The sequence below is a fragment of the Gobio gobio genome (genome assembly GCF_949357685.1).
Source record: "Gobio gobio genome assembly, chromosome: 21".
In the NCBI taxonomy this organism is placed as follows: Eukaryota; Metazoa; Chordata; class Actinopteri; order Cypriniformes; family Gobionidae; genus Gobio; species Gobio gobio.
The window spans coordinates 15,032,825-15,057,529 of record NC_137117.1 but is presented as its reverse complement, the minus strand read 5'-3'; the positions used below and the strand labels follow the sequence as shown (position 1 = coordinate 15,057,529).

The following is a 24,705-nucleotide window of genomic DNA, read 5'->3' as shown; positions in this document are numbered from 1 at the left end:
CCTCAAGGCTCAATTTTGGGTCCTCTATCTTTCACTTGCACCAGTTGCCCACAATTCAATTTCCACCCTACTGGACTGCATAGAGATCGTAAAGTTGTATATGTCACAGAACTTTCTTCAGCAAAACAATGATAAGACAGAGGTACTTGTTATCAGTAATGACGCATGGAGATTATATATTGCTCCATATCTGGACAATTTATCACTGTAAAGCAATCAGGTTAAGAACTTGATTAGTACATCAGAAACATCTCCAAAGTATGTGATATTCTCTCCCCTTCTAACAATTAGAAACTTGTTCATGCATTTGTTACATCTTGACTATTGCAATTGCAATAGCGTAGGTAATATAGAGGCCTATATTAAACACAAAGAAGCTGCACGAATACTAACTCACTCTAAAATGGGAAATCACATTACTCCAACACTCAGATCCCTTCGCTGGCTGCCTGTATTGTTCAGAATTTAATTCAAGATTCTCTTTTTAGTTTTTAAATGTCTTCATGGTACTGCATGCTCCAAGCTTTTTGTAGCCAATCTGACAAGACCAAATAATGTGGACCCAAAAGCTAAACAGACTGGACACAATCAAATAGCTGAAAATGTTTAATTAACAGTGTTACCTCGAAAAGCAGAGTATTAAATACAGACTAAGCATGGCACAACATCACCAACACTGGAATATTAATATGCAGAAAAGATGGTGAGAAGTCAATACCTCATTGCAGTTTAACTATGTATATTAAAGAAACCGCAACCGTAGTAAAAAAGTGAACAAGTGCTGCTAAAGTCTTTCATTTATTAATTTATTCATTAACATACAGCACCAGTTTCTGTCTGACAGACTTGCAGCCTTTAATAGCAAAGACTCTCTCTCTTTCAGGGTAGAAGGGCATCTCTCTGGCCACTTTATCTGCCAGATCACCATATTGGGTCATTTTCAGATGGACTATCTCAGCCATGACACACTGATGCACATGCTTCAGCTCCAGAGGTAGGAAAGGAATATAGTGATCAACCAGATGATGATCTATGATACTGGAGTGTAGAAACCCACCTGTAAAGGGTAGGGGAACAAATTTAATATATGTAATACAAGAATATAACCATATATGCACAGTTTTACAGGAATTTAAAAGTAATAATTTAAGAAACATAAAACTGTTAGGAATATGCTTTTTTAAACTTACCTTTGACATAAAACTATATATATATATATATATATATATATATATATATATATATATATATATATATATATACATACACCGATCAGGCATTACATTATGACCACTGACAGGTGAAGTGAATAACACTGATTATCTCTTCATCGCGGCACCGGTTAGTGGGTGTGATATATATTATGCAGAATTTGAACATTTTGTCCTCAAAGTTGATGTGTTAGAAGCAGGAAAAATGGACAAGCGTAAGGATTTGAGCGAGTTTGACAAGGGCAAAATTGGGATGGCTAGACTACTCTAGTGTTCACGGTCTGCAGTGGTCAGTATCTATCAATAGTGGTCCAAGGAAGGAACAGTGGTGAACCGGCGACAGGGTCATAGGGATGAGATGCCAAGGCTCATTGATGCATGTGGGGAGCGAAGGCTGGCCCGTGTGGTCCGATCAAACAGATGAGCTACTGTGGCTCAAATTCTGTAGCTCAGATGCCACACCTTCAGGTGTGGTCAGGGCTGTTTTGGTAGCGAAAGGGGGACCAACACAATATTAGGAAGTTGGTCATTAGGTTATGCCTGATCGGTCTCTCTCGGTCTCTCTCTCTCTCTCTCATATATATATATTAAATGTGAAGTGTCATATAGTGGGGAGAACAAGTATTTGATACACTGGCAATTTTGCAGGTTTTTTGGATGATTTTTAAGTAATTAATTTTTAAGTAAAACCTTTGTTTGCAATTACAGAGATCATACGTTTCCTGTAGTTCTTGAGCAGGTTTGCACACACTGCAGCAGGGATTTTGGCCCACTCCTCCATATAGACCTTCTCCAGATCCTTCAGGTTTCGGGGCTGTCGCTGGGCAATACGGACTTTCATGTCCCTCCAAAGATGTTCTATTGGGTTCAGGTCTGGAGACTGGCTAGGCCACTCCAGGACCTTGAGATGCTTCTTACAGAGCGACTCCTTAGTTGCCCTGGCTGTGTTTCGGGTCGTTGTCAAGCTGGAAGACCCAGCCACGACCCATCTTCAATGCTCTAACTGAGGGTGACAAATTTACGGAAAACCCAGATTTATTTACAGCAACAATAGTGTAGGGGTAAAACGCATGGCAGAAAGATTTGATGCAAATCAAGCTGAAGTTCGCATCCACCTTTTGCTGAACTCGCTCTACTCCCTTTTCCCCATCACATATCAGATCGGAAAGGCATTTATTTTGAAGAAAATATTTGAAAAGTGGAAATAAAGCGTCTAACATGTGTTTAATAATAAGTGTTTATCGGTTAGGGGTAGGTAAACAGACTGAATTAGAGACAATAAAATTGAGTGGGTCCAATAGCATTGGTCTTGTCCCACCCACATACAATGGTTCCGACGCCCATGCCTATAGGATTCCGCTGTGGATGCCATCTCCTGTCGAGACATTGAAATTCATTCGACGCGCGGCGTGACTCTCACAGTCCATTATGGGTATTCTCTAGTCGTCAAGCATACATCGGTTGCAAACTCATTTGATTTCGAACTCAGCCACAGACTTCTGCATGCTTTGTAAGTAGGAAAACCTGCAAAATCGGCAGTGTATCAAACACTTGTTTTCCCCACTGTAATGTATATATATATATATATACACATATATACATATATACATATATACACACACACACACACTTTACTAATCTTTTTTCTTTTGCCATTTTTAAATATATATTTAAAAAATATACTATATTAGAAAATATATTTCAGTGCTTTCAATACACACTGTTCTTATCATTGAAGATGCTTTGAGAGATTTTAGTCTCCAGTTCTTTGCTGTTCATCCATAGCTTCTCCCGTTCTTTGCCTTCTCTCAAGAAATCCAGGGCAATGCCGGCAATCACATTCCCACCTGCATTACTATAAATAAAAACATTTTCTCATTAGTTGGGTTCCTCTCTTGGGAAAGTAGAGCTATTTAATTACCAAATCTGACAATTAAATTCTTTACCTGAGAAAAATGAAGATTGCATGGTGAAATGACACTCCGTCTACTCGGGCATTGTAGTCTAGGAAAGGTTTTATGGTGTCAGTCAGCTGAGGATGCATCTTATCCATTTCATCAAATATGAACATGGAGCGGGGAAACCAATATACTTTTTCAAGAACCAATTTCTTTAGATTTTCCTGAATACGGAATATGCAAATGCTTTTAAGAAAATGCAATTTTATTTATTTGCCTTATTTTTTAAGAATTTACTATGTTTTAGTATAGTAACACTTACAGTACAGTAGCTATGGTTTCAGGTAAAACTGTTGTTGGTATATATAATTGAAGGATCAGTTAAAAGAGTTACTTTGGCCTTGATCATAATGCCAATGTGAAATGAGTGAACAGAACTAACTATGCTAATAGTAAAATATTTGTCTTTTGTGTATTTTAGATACAAAACCACTTAAAAGAATAGTTCACCAATTTAGGGGAGACCGGGGATGGTTGTAACAATTTTTGACATTTCTGTCTGCATCTTGGAGTTCTTTTAAGCCAGTGCGTTCAAAATGTGATTAAAACTTTTTACAAGTTATCAAATGACATAGCTGTTATCTTTGCAGCACAAACAGAAAATGTGTGGTTTCAATTCAAACACGAGTGAAATGTTACAATTCACCCCATAGTCCCCATAGTTGTAACAGACCCTGGGGTGAGATGTAACATTATTATATCCACCGGGGTGATATTTAACATTATGAAATAAGGATTATGAAAAAAGTTTTGAACGTTTTTTTATTCAACACAGGCTTTTTAACATAATTGATGTGTGTGTGCATGTGTGTAACAAAAAACGAATAAAATGAGTAAATGCTCAATTTATCTTTCCCTTCCAAGACCTAGGCCAGGGGTGTCCAATTCTTCTCCTGGAGGGCCACCATCCTGCAGAGTTCAGCTACAACCCCAACTACACACCTGAACCAGCTAATCAAGGTCTGCTAGACATACTAGACACTTCCAGGCAGGTGTGTTGAGGCAAATTGGAGCTAAACTCTGCAGGACAGTGACCCTCCAGGACAGACACCTGGGCACCCCTGACCTAGGCATACTGAAAAGAAAAGAAAAACCCGAAACAAAACAAAAAGTACAAACAACAAAAAATGTACTTGAGGTACGCTGTAACATGCTTAATTTATGTACAACTAAACCAGAGTCTTGCTGTTACAACTAACCCAGTCTTGCTGTTACAACTAAACCAGAGTCTTGCTGTTACAACTAACCCAGTCTTGCTGTTACAACTAAACCAGAGTCTTGCTGTTACAACTAACCCAGTCTTGCTGTTACAACTAAACCAGAGTCTTGCTGTTACAACTAACCCAGTCTTGCTGTTACAACTAAACCAGAGTCTTGCTGTTACAACTAAACCAGAGTCTTGCTGTTACAACTAACCCAGTCTTGCTGTTACAACTAAACCAGAGTCTTGCTGTTACAACTAACCCAGTCTTGCTGTTACAACTAACCCAGAGTCTTGTAGCCATGATCTAGCTCACCTAACAGCCAAAACATTAGCACTAACAACTTGCATGAAAAATATCTACACAGACACACAATAAACATAATGTAATTTTGATGAGTTTAACTACAAAGCAGGAATTGCCATAACAAAAATAAAGGAAGTAAAAAGAGTTACTTACATCAAAATTAGTTTTTCTATAATTTTCTAAAATTTGTTTGATCTGTCTGCCACAGGGCTCTACGTTACTCACATGTGGAATAAGGACCAAACAGAGCATGTATGAAGTGAATCAGGTGACTTGTAACTTGTTCCTGATTGGAGAAATGTACAATAACAATTAACCCATGTTACAACCATCCCCGGTCTCCCTAGCCATTTTTTTCTTTTGTTTTTCTTTGTTCTATAAAACATTAGCTTTATGCTTAAAAAAGGTAAATCCATTTGGGATAAGACAAATAAGCTTAATTCAAGATGTAATTTCTGAAACCAAATCTCATGAATGTATTTTATTAGAATTTAAGACACAAATACTAATTAATAAAATAATGTTTTGCAGTGGAAGTTCTGGTATTACTGAGCTTTCATAACTGGGACTTTCAACTACACTCACCTAAAGGATTATTAGGAACACCATACTAATACTGTGTTTGACCCCCTTTCACTTTCAGAACTGCCTTAATTCTACGTGGCATTGATTCATCAAGGTGCTGAAAGCATTCTTTAGAAATGTTGGCCCATATTGATAGGATAGCATCTTGCAGTTGATGGAGATTTGTGGGATGCATCCAGGGCACGAAGCTCCCGTTCCACCATATCCCAAAGATGCTCTATTGGGTTGAGATCTGGTGACTGTGGGGGCCATTTTAGTACAGTGAACTCATTGTCCTGTTCAAGAAACCAATTTGAAATTATTCAAGCTTTGTGACATGGTGCATTATCCTGCTGGAAGTAGCCATCAGAGGATGGGTACATGGTGCTCATAAAGGGATGGACATGGTCAGAAACAATGCTCAGGTAGGCCGTGGCATTTAAACGATGCCCAATTGGCACTAAGGGGCCTAAAGTGTGCCAAGAAAACATCCCACACACCATTACACCACCACCAGCCTGCACAGTGGTAACAAGGCATGATGGATCCGCCTGCACAGTGGTAACAAGGCATGATGGATCCATGTTCTCATTCTGTTTACGCCAATTTCTGACTCTACCATCTGAATGTCTCAACAGAAATCGAGACTCATCAGACCAGGCAACATTTTTCCAGTCTTCAACTGTCCAATTTTGGTGAGCTTGTGCAAATTGTAGCCTCTTTTTCCTATTTGTAGTGGAGATGAGTGGTACCCGGTGGGGTCTTCTGCTGTTGTAGCCCATCCGCCTCAAGGTTGTGCGAGTTGTGGCTTCACAAATGCTTTGCTGCATACCTCGGTTGTAACGAGTGGTTATTTCAGTCAAAGTTGCTCTTCTATCAGCTTGAATCAGTCGGCCCATTCTCCTCTGACCTCTAGCCTCAACAAGGCATTTTCGCCCACAGGACTGCCGCATACTGGATGTTTTTCCCTTTTCACACCATTCTTTGTAAACCCTAGAAATGGTTGTGCGTGAAAATCCCAGTAACTGAGCAGATTGTGAAATACTCAGACCGGCCCGTCTGGCACCAACAACCATGCCACGCTCAAAATTGCTTAAATCACCTTTATTTCCCATTCTGACATTCAGTTTGGAGTTCAGGAGATTGTCTTGACCAGGACCACACCCCTAAATGCATTGAAGCAACTGCCATGTGATTGTTTGATTAGATAATTGCATTAATGAGAAATTGAACAGGTGTTCCTAATAATCCTTTAGGTGAGTGTTTATACATTCTAGTGACCGATCACATCAACATTTTTTAGTTGTCCAAATTGAATTTTTTGTGAATTAAATTGCATCAATTCACAGAAATTCATTTTGGCCAACTGAACAATTTAGATGTGATCGGTCACTAGAAAATTTTCAATTGGAGACCTGAATTTTTTTTACAGTGTAGCTTAATCTATCCATGGTCACGCACGACTCCACATGCATGGCATTGTGGCCTTGCTCACCAGAGAAAGATACATTTATTGACAAAACACTTGCAACAGTGGGGCTACCAATTAGCTAATTAACTATCTCCAAATATGGATTATATAACATGAAAAATGTACTTACACTGTAGAAGTGCGCACGTTCTCTGTGTGGGAAATGATGCTGAGATACAAATGTGTGAACATGCTTGCTCTGGTCCCCTTTTCTGTAAATGTTTCTTGCAATGATTTTAGCAACATGGTTTTTTCCAACTCCTGTAGTCCCATGGAAAGAGAGCACCAGCGGTTTGTTTGGGTTGCTGTCAGTCATAAATGATGATACAGCTTTTAGTACAACATCAGACACGATGTGCTGCCCATAGAGAGACTGTCTTAAATCTCCCTTCAGACCTGAAAGATGAGAATGTGACAAGACATTGCTTATTTCAGAGATATTGTTTTTGTAGTTTTAAATAATTTGATAAAAAAACCTAAAGCACATATAAATTGTCCTTCCCCTTCACATATGTCACAATAATTGTAATTTATGATTTATCTTTGTGTAACGGAGGCCAGCTAGTAGTTGCTGTGCGAGTAAATCTCACTCCTATGATCTCAAGAGACGCTCTAGCGACTGACGCTAGGGGTTGCAGCCTTTCGCCTCCTTGTTAGAGCGGGAGACTCTCATGCCGGGGGACCCAGGTACGAGCCCCGCTTGGAGGACAGGAGGGGTTACATTTGCAGTTTAAATAAAACATATTGCTTTATTATTATTCATTATGAATTTCTCAACCAAACTTCCACAACATAAGGGAGACACTGACAATAGACGCTTGAATGATAAAGAATATTCCATTATACAAATAAGATTTCCTTAGATTCCTCCATCCTCGTTTCCTTTTCTTGCATCCTTGGGGTGGAGCTGAGACGCGAGGAATGGAAGCGAGGATGCACAAATTAGAAATGAGAATCACCCTTTCCTTAACAGCAGTGCACATTCATTCCTACTAGGGCTGCACAATATATCGAAATCATCAAAATATCACAAATGTACATATCGAAATATGCATATCGCAACGGCACGCAATATCTGAATGATTTTAATAGGCTACTTCAACATTGTTAAAATTGTACGTTTTAGGTCGACGCATATAGCAGAGAATAGACTGGGCACATGACTGTTATGTAACTTGCTTGACGTTAAAAAGAGTTATCAAACACAATAACCTGCGAAAAATAACTCCTTGCAGTCTTGCGCCGTCTGCTGTCTGACACACACCGAAAGCGTGTGATCCCTTCAGTTCTGTTTCGTGCCTTGTTACACGCTCAAACTGTCAAACACACACACAGTTGTGTCAAAATGTTGGGGAAAGAAACCAAATGCGAAAAAAAAAGAACAAGAGAAAATCACTCAGTGCTCTTGGCTGAATAACCTTTGTAGCTTTATTATGTATCAGTTTATATTTAGTCAATGTGAAGACTACTGTTTTTAGTTCTTATTTTTAATAACAAAGATAAATTAAAATAACAAAAATAATCGTCCACCCCTAGTTCAGGTGTCTTTGTTTACCTGGATGTTCTTGATGTTAAAGGGATAGTTCATCCAAAAATGAAAATGTAGGTGTATATGACATTCTTCTTTCAGACGAATAAAATCGGAGTTATATTACAAAAGTCTAGGCTAATCCAAGCATTAGAATTGGAGTAATAGTTGCTCTGTTTTTGAGGTCCGTATAAAGTGCATCTGCCCATCAAATAACTGCTCCACGCGGCTCTGGGGTGTTAATAAAGGCCTTCTGAATCGAATCGATGCGTTTGTGTAAGAAAAATATCCATATTTAAAACATTATAAAGTAAACTTTCGGCCAACCACCTTCCGTGTTCAATTTATTGAAAAATTGTTGAAAGTTCCCTGAACGCGACCAGGTAGGCTCGTCATGACGTCACGTACGCATTTTGAGTTTCACTTTCAACATTCAACACTTTTCCACGGAAGGCGGTCGGCTGAAAGTTTACTTTATCGCATTGTTTAACAAGGATATAGCATTTTTCTTCAATATTGCACAGCCCTAATTCCTAAAAGCCCAAACCAAACGTCCAAATCACCTAAATCAGTGATTGTCGTAAAATGCAGTCTACTTGCTTAGGCCCTGCCCCAAATGGCACCCTAAACACTCGCGGTCTTTCTATGAGTCTGCACTTTCGCTTTGTCTGTAGGGAAAATGTCTGCTGCTGAGCTCGCTTCAATATGTGCATCGAGGATGCATATCGACCTCAAAGGGGGGCGCTCACAAATACCCTTCTGAAACCTAAATGGACAAATGAGCAAAATTACTTAACGGACACGCGTATGTGCCAGCCACATCAAGTCCACAAGACTGAAAGTGCATATGAAGTGTGCTACCCAGTGCGAAAAGGGGCTTATGTTACACTGGGTATCTACACCTCCAGACATTACGTCATATCTTGTGGTGTTCCTCAAGGCTCAATTGTGGGTCCTCTATTATTTAACCAATACATGCTTCCTTTAGCTGTTGTGTGATTAATCAGTACAATATTTCCTTTCACCATTAAGTATGCAGATGATATACAAAACTCTATGTTTCACTTGCACCAGTTGCCCACAATTCAATTTCCACCCTGCTGCACTGCATAGAGTTCATAAAGTTGTATATGTCACAGAACTTTCTTCAGCAAAACAATGATAAGACAGAGGTACTTGTTATCAGTAATGACGCATGGAGAATATATATTGCTCCATATCTTGACTATTTATCACTAAAAGACTATAACTAGGTCACAAACTTCGGAGTCATGACAGTGACCACAAAAAAAAAAAAAAACATATTAGCAATATTACTAAAACAACATATCACCAACATCTCCAAAGTACTGTATATGATATTCTTCTTCTGACAATAAAAAACTTGTTTATGAATTTGTTACATCTAGACTTGACCATTGTAATAGCGTATGTAAGGCAGCAGCCATAGATTATATTTACACTAAGTGAAAATAGCATATTTTCTTTGCCATAATTGCTAATTACACTAAGTGCAAATAGTGATAGATGCTATTTACACCAAGTGTAAATAGCAATAATAACAGAGTGTAAATTATTATATTTATAAAATAATTAAATGGATGCCGCCTTAATGGAACAATAAAAGTTCTCATAATTTAAAATAATTTTTGAGGACTTTTTAACTTACATTAGTTAGCTTAGTATGTGCTGTGGTATCGAGAATCGTAAAATTTCGCTGCTATCTAAACTCAACATTGTTAAATAAATTACTTAAGGTTTTGGTCATATTGGCCACTAATAATCGTGTATTGGGCCAAAATATTGTAATTGTAATTTTTTTCCATAATCGAGTAGCACTACTGTATGTAAGATAATACCACTATCACTAAATAGTTGCATAAATACAATAAATTAGTTAGAGATTTTACTTACGTACAGGATCAAAAGTCAATAAGGGATTCAGTTCAAACACTTCGTATAATATAGGAGTTAATGCCCCAAACAGGCAACCCAGACCCAAAGTCTTGTAGAACACATTTGCTGATGTTAGGCCTATATTAGACACCAGAAAAAAAACTATTAAAAGATGCAATGCTTTCATCATGAAAACAAATCTAGTTATGCCTCTTTAGCTTTCGTTTTGAAAGGAAACCTGACAGATGAAAGTGCAAGTGAACGCCTACAGCAGGATTAAGCAATATTTAACAACATTCAGTTTCTTCTTTTCTTACAAGAATAAAAAACACCATGCTCTCCATTAGGTTAACAAACACAAACTCATGACTCCGTTAGGTTGGATTTCCCATTTTAGATGAAAAGCAATTCAAAATTATTTAATTAGAGAACATATAGGTATAGAGGCCTATATTGTTTACAATGATTGTACCATTCCAATTGTTCTTTGTGTGTTCATGTTAGCAATAAATCTTGAAAGAAATATCAAAATTTATTTGTGATTTACCCATGTTTTTCTTGGGTTTATGTCACAAACTGGTTCCCTCCACACCAAGGTGCTACCACAGACTACATTATGACTTCAAATGAAAAATTAATTAATCCCAATTAACCAGTCTCTACATACACGGCCAGTTTAAACACTTCAAAGAGATGTCATCCAAAATGGACCCAAAGAGATTCAAAGAGTCATCCAAAATGGACCTACGCATGGCCTGCCATCTTAACTTTTATTAATTCACAGGATATGAATTCTTGATATCAACAATTCAATTTACTCTAGTTAAAATGCTAATTCTTGATATCAACAATTAAATTTACACAAGTTAAAATGCTAATTCTTGATTTCAACTAGTAAAAACTAATTCTTGATATCAACTTAATTTACTAGACCAAAACGCATGGCAAACATGAGGGCTTAAATAAACAGAGACTGATGACTTAACACCTGTGAACAATCAAACAATGAACCAATGACAATACAGAACAGATGAACAGATGACAAAAACAACCAATGAGAACACAACACATGAACCAAGGGAAGCACATGACAAGATCGCATAAGGGTAAGGGAATCACATGACTAACAGCCAGGAACCATGACTGGTGTAAACTTCAAAATAAAAAACATGAAACATGAACATGAAACAAAACCAAAATACACCGTGACACAATGTTAATTTCTGATATCATTAATGTGATTGTGGCCCACAAAAATAAGTACAATGTATTGTGTTCATATTGTATGCCAGAACACTTTTGCTGATATTGAGGTGGGATACGGGTAAAGTTAGGGACAGCTGTGGTGGTATGGGTAAGTTTAAGGGTAGGGTTAGGGACAGGTGTGGTGGTATAAGTAAGTTTAAGGGTAGGGTGAGGGACAGGTGTGGTGGTATGGGTAAGTTTAAGGGTAAAGTTAGGGACAGGTGTGGTGGTATGGGTAAGTTTAAGGGTAGGGTTAGGGACAGGTGTGGTGGTATGAGTAAGTTTAGGGGTAGGGTGAGGGACAGGTGTGATTGTTTTGGGTAAGTTTAAGGGTAAAGTTAGGGACAGCTGTGGTGGTATGAGTAAGTTTAAGGGTAGGGTGAGGGACAGGTGTGGTGGTATGGGTAAGTTTAAGGGTAAAGTTAGGGACAGGTGTGGTGGTATGGGTAAGTTTAAGGGTAGGGTTAGGGACAGGTGTGGTGGTATGAGTAAGTTTAGGGGTAGGGTGAGGGACAGGTGTGGTGGTATGGGTAAGTTTAAGGGTAAAGTTAGGGACAGGTGTGGTGGTATGGGTAAGTTTAAGGGTAGGGTTAGGGACAGGTGTGGTGGTATGGGTAAGTTTAAGGGTAGGGTTAGGGACAGGTGTGGTGGCATGGGTAAGTTTAAGGGTAGGGTTAGGGACAGGTGTGGTGGTATGGGTAAGTTTAAGGGTAAAGTTAGGGACATATGTGGTGGTATGGGTAAGTTTAAGGGTAGGGTTAGGGACAGGTGTGGTGGTATGGGTAAGTTTAAGGGTAGGGTTAGGGACAGGTGCGGTGGTATGGGTAAGTTTAAGGGTAGGGTTAGGGACAGCTGTGGTGGTATGGGTAAGTTTAAGGGTAGGGTTAGGGACAGGTGTGGTGGTATGGGTAAGTTTAAGGGTAAAGTTAGGGACAGCTGTGGTGGTATGGGTAAGTTTAAGGGTAGGGTTAGGGACAGGTGTGGTGGTATGGGTAAGTTTAAGTGTAGGGTTAGGGACGTGTGGTGGTATGGGCAAGTTTAAGGGTAAAGTTAGGGACAGGTGTGGTGGTATGGGTAAGTTTAAGGGTAGGGTTAGGGACAGGTGTGGTGGTATGTGTAAATTTAAGGGCAGGGTGAGGGACTGGTGTGGTGGTATGGGTAAGTTTAAGGGTAGGGTTAGGGACAGGTGTGGTGTTATGGGTAAGTTTAAGGGTAGGGTTAGGGACAGGTGTGGTGGTATGGGTAAGTTTAAGGGTATGGTTAGGGACAGGTGTGGTGGTATGGGTAAGTTTAAGTGTAGGGTTAGGGACGTGTGGTGGTATGGGCAAGTTTAAGGGTAAAGTTAGGGACAGGTGTGGTGGTATGGGTAAGTTTAAGGGTAGGGTTAGGGACAGGTGTGGTGGTATGGGTAAATTTAAGGGCAGGGTGAGGGACTGGTGTGGTGGTATGGGTAAGTTTAAGGGTAGGGTTAGGGACAGGTGTGGTGGTATGGGTAAGTTTAAGGGTAGGGTTAGGGACAGGTGTGGTGGTATGGGTAAGTTTAAGGGTATGGTTAGGGACAGGTGTGGTGGTATGGATACATTTTTCTTGAACCACTGGAGAGCAGTTCCTGAGTTGCCCATCTTCATGAGAGTTGAAAGGAGGAAAGCAGCAGACAAATCTAGTAAGATAAGTACTGTGGATTTGGAAGCTGCTCTTGCCGGTCTCAGTGCCTCCATAACCGAGAGGAGGGCAGTTTCAGTTGAGTGACAGCTTTTGAAGCCAGATTGGTTGTTGTCCAAGAGGTTGTTCTGTTCAAGAAACATAGAGAGTTGGTTGAACACAACTCGCTCAAGTGTCTTTGCAATAAAAGGCAGAAGGGATACTGTTCTGTAGTTTTCTAGAATTGCTGGGTTTAGAGAGGGTTTCTTAAGCAGTGCACTCTTAAAAATAAAGGTTATTTGGTGGGGTGTATGGTTCCATGAAGAACCTTTAATATCCAAAGAACCTTTCCATTACACAAAATGTTCTTTGTAGCGCAGAAAAGGTTCTTTAGACTATAAAAGAGTTGGTAAAAATGGTTCTTTAAAGAACCTTTCACAAAACGGTTCTTCAGGGAACCAAAAATGGTTCTTCTATGGCATCGCCGTGACAACCGCTTTTTGGTTCTTCCTGGCACCTTTATTTTTAAGGGTGTGGGGTTACCCGAGCCTGGTTAAATGCTTTGGGGAAGGTCGTGTGAAGAGAAGTGTTGACAATGTGAGTGAGTGCAGGAGTAAAGGCCTGGGTATACTTCACACCCCGCCTGCGCGCAGCCCAAATTTCGAGACCGCGCGGATGGTCCGCATGCAACAGCGCATGCGCCAGCAGTACAGAAGAGTCCACTAGGTGGCAATACGCACAGTATTGAGCACAATGTTCAGCCGTCGAAGAAGACCGGTTTAAAAATAACACGATTGAAAAAAAAGAGAGAATTTTTGATTCTTCAGTGTTTCTTCCAAACTATGTTGCAATGGTGGATGCACTACAGTTCTTCTCCGATCATGCCCAGCGAATGTCCTGTTGATGACAGGACTCAGTGCTGCCCTCCGATGTCTGGTAGAGCATAGACATTTTTTTACTGCGCATGTGTCGAACGCGATCATCCGCGCGCATCCGTGGTGTATACTTTGAAAAATGCGCAGACAGGGCTGTGCGCGTGACACGTCCGGGCGCGGAAAGTGAAGTATACCCCGTTCTTAACTGAGGAAGAAATGGCTTGAGGGAGGTGAGTGGGGATAGGATTAAGCGGACAGGTAGTGGGATGATTGGAAAGCGTTTAGACAAATAGCGTATTTTGTGTAGCGTTTAGACCAATGCTTTTGTTAAAATAGCTATCTTGTTTGGCTCCATGCATCGTCATGTTCGATGCTGGTAATGTATAATTTTCTCTTATCTTTAATTATAAAAATGTGGCATTGCTGCGAACAAGGTATGTGCTGGTGTAGTCTGGCAGTGTAGAATTCCAGGTTGCAATGTACAGTATGCTATGTGTTCTGTAGAGTGACCATACGTGCCGTTTTTTCCCCTGGCCAGGATTTCTATGTCTTAAATATCCAGGTTTTGTTTTCCTGTTGCTTACTTTAATGTCATATGCCAATATTGTTAGAAAAGGCGTGGCTTAGCAAAGGGGTGGTTTGAGTACACAATTAAGATATCTATAAAATTATTTTGACTAGTCAGAATGTTCATTCAAGATATCTACACTGAAATTCTTCCTAGTCACAAAGCTGAATGCAAATATCTCCAAAAAAAAAGATCCTCCTAGTCAAAAAGCAGACTAGGATTTAACTATCTTTAAATTAGTTTTGACCAGGACGAATTCCAATTCAAGATATCTCTAATTAAGTTTTGCCTAGTCAAAAATCCAGTTCAAGATATCTACAACTGTAATTTGACTAGTAATAAATCTACATATGTATTTTTGGATATTTAAAAAAACCGATTAATTAAATATATCTCCAATTTGATTATGACTAGACAAAACCCAGTTAGAGATATCTCAAATTATAATTTGCACAAGTGGCGATCGCCACTAGTGCAAATTATAATTTAAGATATCTCTAATTAGAAATCCCAGTGGAAATGTATTTTTTAGATATGTTTAATTACAATTTCTACAAGTCAAAACTCATTTGTAGATATCTGAAGATGTTTTCCAATTGAAGTCAATGGAAGAATATGACTAGTCAAAAAAGCATTGTAGATATCTGTAATGTATATTACGACTAGTCAAATTAACATTGTAGATATTTTCAATGCATATTATGACTAGTCACAATCACATTGTAGATATCTTAATTGCAATTATGACAAGTCAAAATTGCAGAAAAGATATTTGGAACTGGAATTATGACTAGTCAAAACTGATTTATGACTAGTACGGGAAGGAGTATTTAATGCTAAAACGGCTTGCCATATTGTATGTATCATTGATTTCCATTTATTTTTAATTACAGAGCTCTACAATTGAATTGTTACTAGTAAGAATGCAATTGCAGAGCTCTCTAATTCAATTACAGAGCTCTGCAATTATACATATCTTTAATTAGTTTTTTTTTTACTAGTAAAAATTCAATTAGAGAGCTCTGCAATTGCATTTTTACTAGTAAGAATTGGATTGTAGAGCTCTTTAATTGGAATTCTTACTAGTAACTATTAAATTGTAGAGCTCTGTAATTAAAAATAAATGGAAATCAATGGATGCATACGACTAGTAAAAATAAATTTGTAGAGCTCTCATTGGAATTGTTACTTGTAATAATTGAATTGTTGAGCTCTCTAATTGAATTCTTACTAGTAAAAATGCAATTACGACGAGTAATGCTGGGAACAATTTAAGCTAAACGGCTTGCCATATACCGACTACAAGAAAACATGCTTTTCTTGTTTCCCCAGTTTTCAGTATGTTGACATCAACTCACTGTGACCATGACCACTTCGTTTTGTTTTGCATGTTGTGTAGGCCTATTCACTTAGTGCTCATTTTGTGATTCAAATCTTCACTAGCCTATCTATCAAGGCTTGTTCTGTCACTCTATGGCGCCGTTGCATATACACACCATTATCACAGAGCGCCTTCCTCATCATGATCATGTTCTGCTGCCAGGCAATAAATAAATGTAATGATAAAATAAAAAGTATGTTAATAGATAAACAAGTGTATAAATAAATGCCAATATTTCTAATAAATTGCCTAACTAATTAACCAAATGAAGGGTAAAGATAAACAAATGTGTAAATGTGCAAAAAGATGTCTGTCAGTGTAAGCAAGTGTCATTTGGTGATTATCCGTCTTTTGAATATCTGGGTATTGTGTTAAAAGGTGCTCCACATATTCTACATTATTTACAGGCCTCCAAAATACTCTCCAGCCTTTGTTGAGGACTTTACAGAGCTGTTATCCGCAAACTCCTTTGAGATTGACTGTTTTGCTATTGCTGGGGATTTTAACATTCACATTGACAATGCTGAATCCAGTACAACAAAAGATCTCATGACTGTTCTTAACACTTTTGATTTGACTCAGCATGTACACGGACCCACACATGATCGTGGACACACTCTAGATTTACTTATCAGTAAGGGTCTAAACATTTCATCGATAGTTATTAAGGATGTGGCACTGTCTGATCATTTCTGTATTTTCTTTGATATATCAATCTCTCCTGCCATTGAAGCTATATCTGTCTCTGTCAAAAAGAGATGCTTAAATGAGAACACTAGTGTACTATTTATGAAGGCCATATCTCTGACACCAAGCATATTCGCAGACTCTGTTGATTTTCTCCTTCACTCCTTTAACTCAAAAGTAAAAAATGTAATTGATGATATTACTCCTGAGAAAGTCAGGAAAAAGAATGGTAGACCCAAAGCTCTTGGAGAAACACAACAGCAGTTCAAAGTATGAAAAGAAAATGCAGGAAAGCTGAACGCATGTGGCGGAAGACAAAACTTGTAGTACATAACACTTATAAAGACAGCCTTTGTGATTTCAATGTGGAGGTCAAATATTATAAACAAAAACATAAATAACACCCACACTCTTTTTGCTACTGTCGAGAGACTAACAAACCCCCCAAATCACATTCCCAGTGAATTGCTCTCTGAAAGCAAATGCAATGAGTTTGCCTCCTTTTTTTCTGAGAAGATCAATAATATCAGAAAGGCGATCAGTATATCCTCATGCTATGCTGAGGTCAGACAGACTCATCCACAATTTCAGAAATTAGACATTATGTCTGATTTCGAAGCAATCGACGGTAAAATTTTAGAAGAAACGGTACAGCACCTTAAAGCATCAACCTGCGCCCTTGACACACTCCCCACCTCGTTTTTCAAAAGTGTGTTTAACTGTTTAGAAAGCAGATCTACTAGAAGTGGTAAACTCCTCACTTCTTTCTGGGACTTTTCCAAACTCCCTTAAAACCACAGTAGTTAAGTCCCTCCTGGAAAAGAGCAATTTAGATAAGACCATACTGAGCAACTACAGACCAATCTCAAATCTTCCTTTCATAGGCAATATCATTGAAAAAGTTGTTTTCAATCAGCTGAACAAATTCTTGAGCTCAAACGGATACATAGACAATTTTCAATCTGGTTTCCGACCGCATCACAGCACAGAGACAGCGCTCATAAAGATAATAAATTATATTCGCTTGAATACTGATACAGGTAAAACATCAATTCTGGTACTACTCTACCTCAGTGCTACATTTGACACTGTCGATCACAAAATGCTTCTTGACAGGCTGGAAAACTGGATTGGGCTTTCTGGAATGGTCCTTAAATGGTTCAGGTCATACTTAGAAGGGAGAGGTTATTATGTGAGTATAGGTGACCATAAGTCTGAGTGGACATCCATGACATGCGGACTCCTACAAGGGTCAATTCTTGCACCACTCCTATTCAACCTGTACATGCTCCCACTGAGCCAAATAATGAAAAAGAACAAAATTGCTTACCACAGCTATGCTGACAACACCCAGATCTACTTAGCCCTATCACCTAATGACTACAGCCCCATTGACTCTCTGTGCAAATGCATTGATGAAGTTAACAACTAGTTGTGCCAAAACTTTCTTCAGTTAAACAAAGACAAAACTGAAGTCATTGCATTTGGAAACAAAGATGAATTTTTCAAGGTGAATGCATACCTTGAAGCTAGGGGTCAAACAACTAAAGATCAAGTCAGGAATCTGGGTGTGATTTTGGAGTCAGACCTGAGTTTCAGTAGTCATGTCAAAGCAATAACTATATCAGCTTACTATCATCTCAAAAATATATCAAGAATTAGATGCTTTGTTTCCGGATAAGACCTAGAGAAACTCGTTCATGCTTTTATCACCAGCAGGGTGGACTATTGTAATGGTCTTCTCACCGGCCTTCCCAAAAAGACCATTAGACAGCTGCAGCTCATACAGAAGCTGCTGCCAGGATTCGGAGCAGAACCAAAAAATATGACCATATCACAGCAGTCCTCAGGTCTTTACACTGGCTTCCAGTTACATTTAGAATAGATGTTAAAGTATTATTACTGGTATATAAATCACTTAATGGCCTAGGACCTCAATACATTGCAGATATGCTGATAGAATACAAACCCAACAGATCACTCAGATCATCAGGATCAAGTCAGTTAGAAATAGCAAGGGTTCACTCAAAGCAAGGAGAGTCTGCTTTTAGCTATTATGCCAGCCGTAGCTGGAACCAGCTTACAGAACAGATCAGATGTGCTCCAACAGTAGCCACTTTCAAATCCAGACTCAAAACACATCTGTCTAGCTATGCATTTACTGAATGAGCTCTGTGCTTTGTCCGAACTGCTTGCACTTTATACTTAATTTCAATTTAACCCTGTTTCATCTTTGCATCGTTTTACTCTTTTCATTCTTTTATACCTGTATCGTTTTTATCTTTATTGTATTCTTATTATAACTGTTTTAATTATACTTTTTTTATTTATTTATTTTTTATTATTTTTATTATTTTGTTAAGGCTGTCTGGGTGGAAGAGGTTGAGAGATGGGAGAGTGATAAATCGAAATCCCTCCGGTGCGAGGAGGTCTGTATAGCCTTGGTGGTGAGAGGAAGGACCGTGTAGATCCGCTCTGACGGTCAAACAAAGTAGAGATAGCCCTGGTGTTCCTGTGCAGGAAGATTTGTCTGAAAGGGTAATGTTTAAATGCACAGTTACCTGACAAATATTTTTTGAGTACTCCCTCCGGTGCGAGGAAGACCCGTTTAGATCTGCTCTGACAGGTAAAACATTTTGAGATAGCCCTCCAGTTAGGCCAAGAAGATTTGTCTGCAAGGGTACTGTTTAAACACAGTTACCTGACAAATATTTTTAAAGCAAACCTGACTCTCCATTTTCTTCCACTCTAGATAGGGGTTATACTAAAGGGGTTATACTAAATATATTTTTTATTTTATTCACTTAGGAATATTTTAATTCCATTTCTGTGTAAAGCACTTTGAATTGCCACTGTGTATGAAATGTGCTATACAAATAAACTCGCCTTGCCTTGCCTAAATAAATCCAAAATTATGATCAGAAAATATTATAATATAAACATTTTACTGCTTTTAATATTTTAGGTTTGTTTTATGTAGGCTAAAGTGTAGAGTCCAGCCTATGGACAATTGCTCATCGCCTAGCAACTGTGACAGCTGTAGTTGACCAGTGGCGTTCCCTTTCGAAGTGGAACTTTGACACTGTGTCTTGGAGTTTACTTCACTGTTTGTTGTTCAATGTCATTTTGCTTTATTTGATGGTTGATTTATTGCAGGTTCCCTCATACGTTATACTCTGGAGTCCCCTTGCACATTAAAAAAAACAAAAACTAGAATGAAAGATATAGAAAGCATTGAATGTTAGGATTCTTATTATGCTCAAGGGCATGATCGGGCCCACATGTCATTTAACAAGAAACAACAAGTTGAGAGCTGTAGTTCCAACCACACAAGTTTGTGATGCTGTTTGCAAATGTTCGTTGGAACTATGATTACGGGAAAAGCCAAATTGAACTATGTTTGTAATTACGGAACTTAGTATTTAATGGCTGAAAATACTAATTCTCTTCTGTCTGCATGACTGTGAAGTCCACGAGGGGTGTGCTAATTGTTGTTTTAGGTTTCAAAATGTTTCTTTGGAGTACTGACCCTGGACATAACCATTTACTATAATGGTACTGTTTTTAAACACAGTTACAAATATTTTTAAGAAGTAGTAAAATCGCGAACCTGACTCTCCATTTTCTTCCACTCCAGATAGGGGTACCCTGAACTTAGTGATTCAGGTTATAGTTTTTATTTCTTATAAATATTTTAATCCCTTTTAAAGCTTGAAAACCTTTGAATTGCCATTTTGTATGAAATGTGCTATATAAATAAACTTGCCTTGCCTATGAAGTTCCGGCCCTTGATTATGATTGGCTGAGCCATGTTTGAAGCCGTTATAAAACACTCCATAAATATGCACTTGTGACCCCATTACACCAGTTTTACTGCACCACTGCGGCTCAATGTTTCTGCTTCTGGCAACCATTCTGCTAAACATCGCTGAAGTTATTAGATTTGATTTTATTAGAGGTGTAAAGAGTACCTGAAAACCATACTTGAGTAAAAGTACAGATACCTTAAAGCGAAAATGACTCCATTGTTACAAGTCACCAATTACAATACGACTTAAGTAAAAGTCTTAGAGTATCTGATTTCAACAGTACTGAAGTATTTTACTCATACTGAAAGTATAGGCTCAAAGATGCACTAGTCCTCTACACCTGAGAGACATACCAGTGAAAATAAGAAACGTCTAAGGTTACGTATGTAACCTCTGTTCCCTGAGAACAGGGAACGAACGCTGCGTCTAGCTGACGCTATGGGGAACGCCTCCAGCGTGACAGGTGTCTGAAGCTACTATCGAATCAAGTCAATCCTATTGACCGGCGACAGCCCATGATGTCATCAATGTGCGATCCGGAAGTATATAAGGGTGCCTTGCCAACACATACACATCCTCTCGTCTGAAGGGACTGTATGGCAGATAGGCCCTGAAGCATGGCAACGAGACGCAGCGTTCGTTCCCTGTTCTCAGGGAACAGAGGTTACATACGTAACCTTAGACGTTCCCTTTCGAAAGGGAACTCTCGCTGCGTCTAGCTGACGCTATGGGGAACGATATACCAACGCCGCCATGCTGAGGGGAGTGTCTGCCTATTGGCAGTGACAACTGTCAACACAAGTAATTCACAGAAAAACCTGAGCAACTCCCCCTCAGGTCACACTGGGCTGTCAGCGACAGCACTCCCTACGGTCATAGCCCAAGCTATGCACCTAAATGGAACCCTAACGCAACTGCGTGGGGTTCCATCTAGACAGCTCAAAGGCCCGGGACCACTACTTCAACAGAAGGGGTCCCTTTAAGGGAAGGTGGCTAGGGGACCCGAAGAAACCAGTTCTCCCGAGTGCCACCAGGGAGGCCTGACCTGGTGCCCTAAGTGTTATGGACACTTCGGTTTAGCCAACCCTGTCTGTTCAAAAACAGAGCCTCTGGATGGTGCCCAGGGGGCATCCAAACTAAGGGACTGAAAAACTGGCAGTCCTACTTAGCCCGGAACTCAGAGACGGGTTATCCAAGAGAGCAATACTCAGCGTAGCGCTTTAGAACCCTTGCTAGCGAGGGGAGTCTGCCTGCTCAAATCAAGGATCTACCAGGTGCTTGTGTTTCAAAGCAGTAGGGAGGCCGAAAGGGCCTAAGGACTGATCTAACAGGGAGGCCTCATGAGAGGCCTACAACCGTCTGACCAGGCTCAGGCGGCTGAGTGCTCATAGACGACCCTCATTGAGGGGAGCAGCTGAACCTGCCTGGCGGGTAACCTCCAGCTGTAGGCCCAACTACCACAAGTTCTCTAATCAAGAAGTGCCTAACTCGGGAACTTCGCCTTCAAGGAGGCCCCGTGGGCCTACTACCTGATAGCGGGTTTTCCAGGGAGGCCTATAGAGGCCTACTACCTAACAGCACGCCATGCTGGCAACCCGAGCATCCTAGCTCGGGAATCCATCCTCAGGGAGGCCTAGTGAGGCCTACTACCTGACAGCAATATATGCCAACTTTCAGAGCGTTCAAGCTCACCTCTAGGGAGGCCTAGAGAGGCCTACCACCTGCCAGCGAAGCATGCTAACTGCTGAGGTTACGTCTAGGGAGGTCCCGTGGGCCACCTGATAACAGTTGAAGCTGTCTGTCAAGGTAACTGGAAAACTGAACTTGTTTTCTCAAGGAGGCCTAATGGAGGCCTACTACCTGACAGTCAAGCTACGCAGGCTAGCCGAGCATCCTGACTCAGGAACTCGCCCTGAAGGGAGGCCTATTGAGGCCTACTACCTGATAGCCAGCCTTTAGGGAGGCCTGGAGAGGCCTGCTACCTGTTTGCGCCTTGTGCTAACTGTTTCTCAAGTGACTGGGCCCCAGGAGGGCCTTAGGGAGGCCTGATGAGGCCTACTACCTGCCTCTGGGTAAACCCGGTGCGGGCCTACTGTCAGATAGCAATCCATGCTAACTGTTCACGTGACCACAACCTGGGAACTCACCTTCAGGGAGGCCTAGTAAGGCCTTCCACCTGATAACCTGCTAGGCAGCATACCCGGACGCCGTGCACCGGTACTCGCCTTTGGAGAGGCCTGGTTAAGGCCTTCCAACTAACAGCAGGCCTTCAGGGAGGCCTGATGAGGCCTACAACCCGACAGCCGGCAGGCTAGCTGTCCCGATGTGCCGAACATCGGTACTTACCACCAGTGAGGCCTGGCGAGGCCTTCCAACTGATAACGTGCCTTATCCAGGAGGCCTGGTGAGGCCTTCCACTTGACAGCCGACCCTCAGGGAAGCGCAATGGCCTATAACCTGATAGCCGGCCAGGCTAGCTTTACCTCAATGCCAAACATCGGTACCTGCCTTCAGGGAGGCCTAATGAGGCCTACCACCTGATAGCCTGCCAAGCTAAAATACACCCGATGCCACACATCGGTACTCACCTCCAGGGAGGCCTGGCTGAGGCCTTCCACCTGACAGCCGACCCTCAGGGAGGCTTACTGTGGCCTATAACCTGATAGCCAGCTGATAGCGGGTTAGTTGTTCCGATGCCCTGCATCGATACTTGCCCTCCAGGAGGCCTGGTGAGGCCTACCCCAATAGCAAGTCATGCTAGCTGCCCGAGTATCCTACCCCGGGAGCTCACCTTCAAAAAGAAGCCTGATGAGGCCTTCTATCTGATAGCAAGCCCACTAGGGAGGCCTAGTGAGGCCTACCACCTGCTAGCATTTACTTTACCATGCTAACCGTCAAGTGACTGAGACTCAGAGCACTCCTCCAGCGAGGCCTAGCTTTAGAGGCCTGCCAACTGATAACAAACATGCAAAATGTGAGAGTAACAAAGGAGACCCTGGAGGCTCGTCTTCATGGAGGCCTGATGAGGCCAGTCAGGCTAGCCATACCGATGTCACACATCGGCCCTCGCCCTCAAGGAGGCCTGATGAGGCCTACTACCTGATAGCAAGCCATGCTAGCTCCCCGAGTATCCCACTCAGGAACTCGCCTCCAAGGAGGCCTGGTGAGGCCTGCCACCTGGTAGCAAGTTTACAACTGACTGCTATGAAACCCTTGACAGTTAGACCACTGGCTGACTAATAACTACCCATTGCACTGCTATGGGGACCCGTCCTCAGGGAGGCTTGTAAAGCCTACAAGCTGTAAACGAGTCTACAATAGCCAGCGTATCTGCCAGGCATTTAGTAAAAACTGGCTGCTTTGACCAAACGACTCTCAAGTGAGAGGAGGCTGACATACACAGGGATGGTACAAATGGCTCAGAATCACGTAGTGAACAGCCAGAGGTGACAGTGCCTCAGCAACGCACCTCCCTCATCCACATAGCCTAGGCCACATGCCCAACTGAAGCTCCAGCGTCAGTCTCTAGTAAACACTCTAAAAGAGACAAACTACTCTAACCTGCGGTGGCTTAGGGAAACCTAAGACACATAGTAAAAAACCCTAAGCGGTAGAAAAACACTCCATTCTCCCAGAAGGGCGTCCTACCGCTTAGTACTCCGCAAACATTTCAAAGAAAAGAGCGGCGGCCTAAACACCACTCTCACCATGAGAGGAGGCCCTAATTACATACATATGATACCATGAGCGGTGGCCTGCCTCGCGAAATCTTGACCACCAAGGGAAAGCCAACACACCTCACCTCCACAGCCCAGCTCCTGGTGCTGCAATAAGCCACCTACAGGGGGAAACTTCAGTTAACTCCTCCTTCCTAATGGTTGCGTAAACCCACACTCTATACAGGGAACAAAGGTCTATAAGAAATACATATTTTAGTGTTATCACACAAAATAGACCACTCTCACCTGTGGTGTGTAGAGTGAAGACTCACCACACAGTTCTCATATGACCGCGGTGTTCTACCGCCCTTGCATGCCTGAAAGGGGCACTCTCACTGATCAAGCCAAGGCGGGCCGCCCCAGGCCTGATGTAAGAAGCGCCTGGAGAAACGCTCTATGAAGAAAAACTATGAGGGATCCCTCTTCCTACGGGAGACCGGCCTCTTCTGCAACCTACTCCTATGAGGGGGCGCACGAAAGGCAATACTGGTACTCTGGCCCTGTCTCCAGCCCTCGGGCCATGACGGGCCAGGCCCTCCCGCCTGCCTGGGCGCGGATCCGGATCTCAGCGGTATGCAGGTTCAACGCTGCCGAACGCGCCTTCGCCTCTCCAAACTTTTATTGAAAAGTTTGTAAGGCAAAAC

At 41.1% G+C, this 24,705-nt stretch overlaps 1 protein-coding gene across 1 annotated transcript; it reads right to left on the bottom strand.

Moving 5' to 3' along the window:
• Nucleotides 1–594: 594 nt before the first annotated feature.
• Nucleotides 595–23,046, bottom strand: LOC307117229 (torsin-1A-like; the record flags this gene model as incomplete). The annotated part of the gene is made up of 6 exons (XM_079802021.1): nt 595–1,057; nt 2,933–3,066; nt 3,158–3,333; nt 6,843–7,108; nt 10,155–10,274; nt 22,989–23,046. 6 exons carry the CDS (start codon nt 23,044–23,046, stop codon nt 807–809), a joined length of 1,005 nt encoding a protein of 334 aa, XP_079658147.1. The 3' UTR covers nt 595–806.
• Between the last annotated feature and the right edge of the window lie 1,659 nt (nt 23,047–24,705).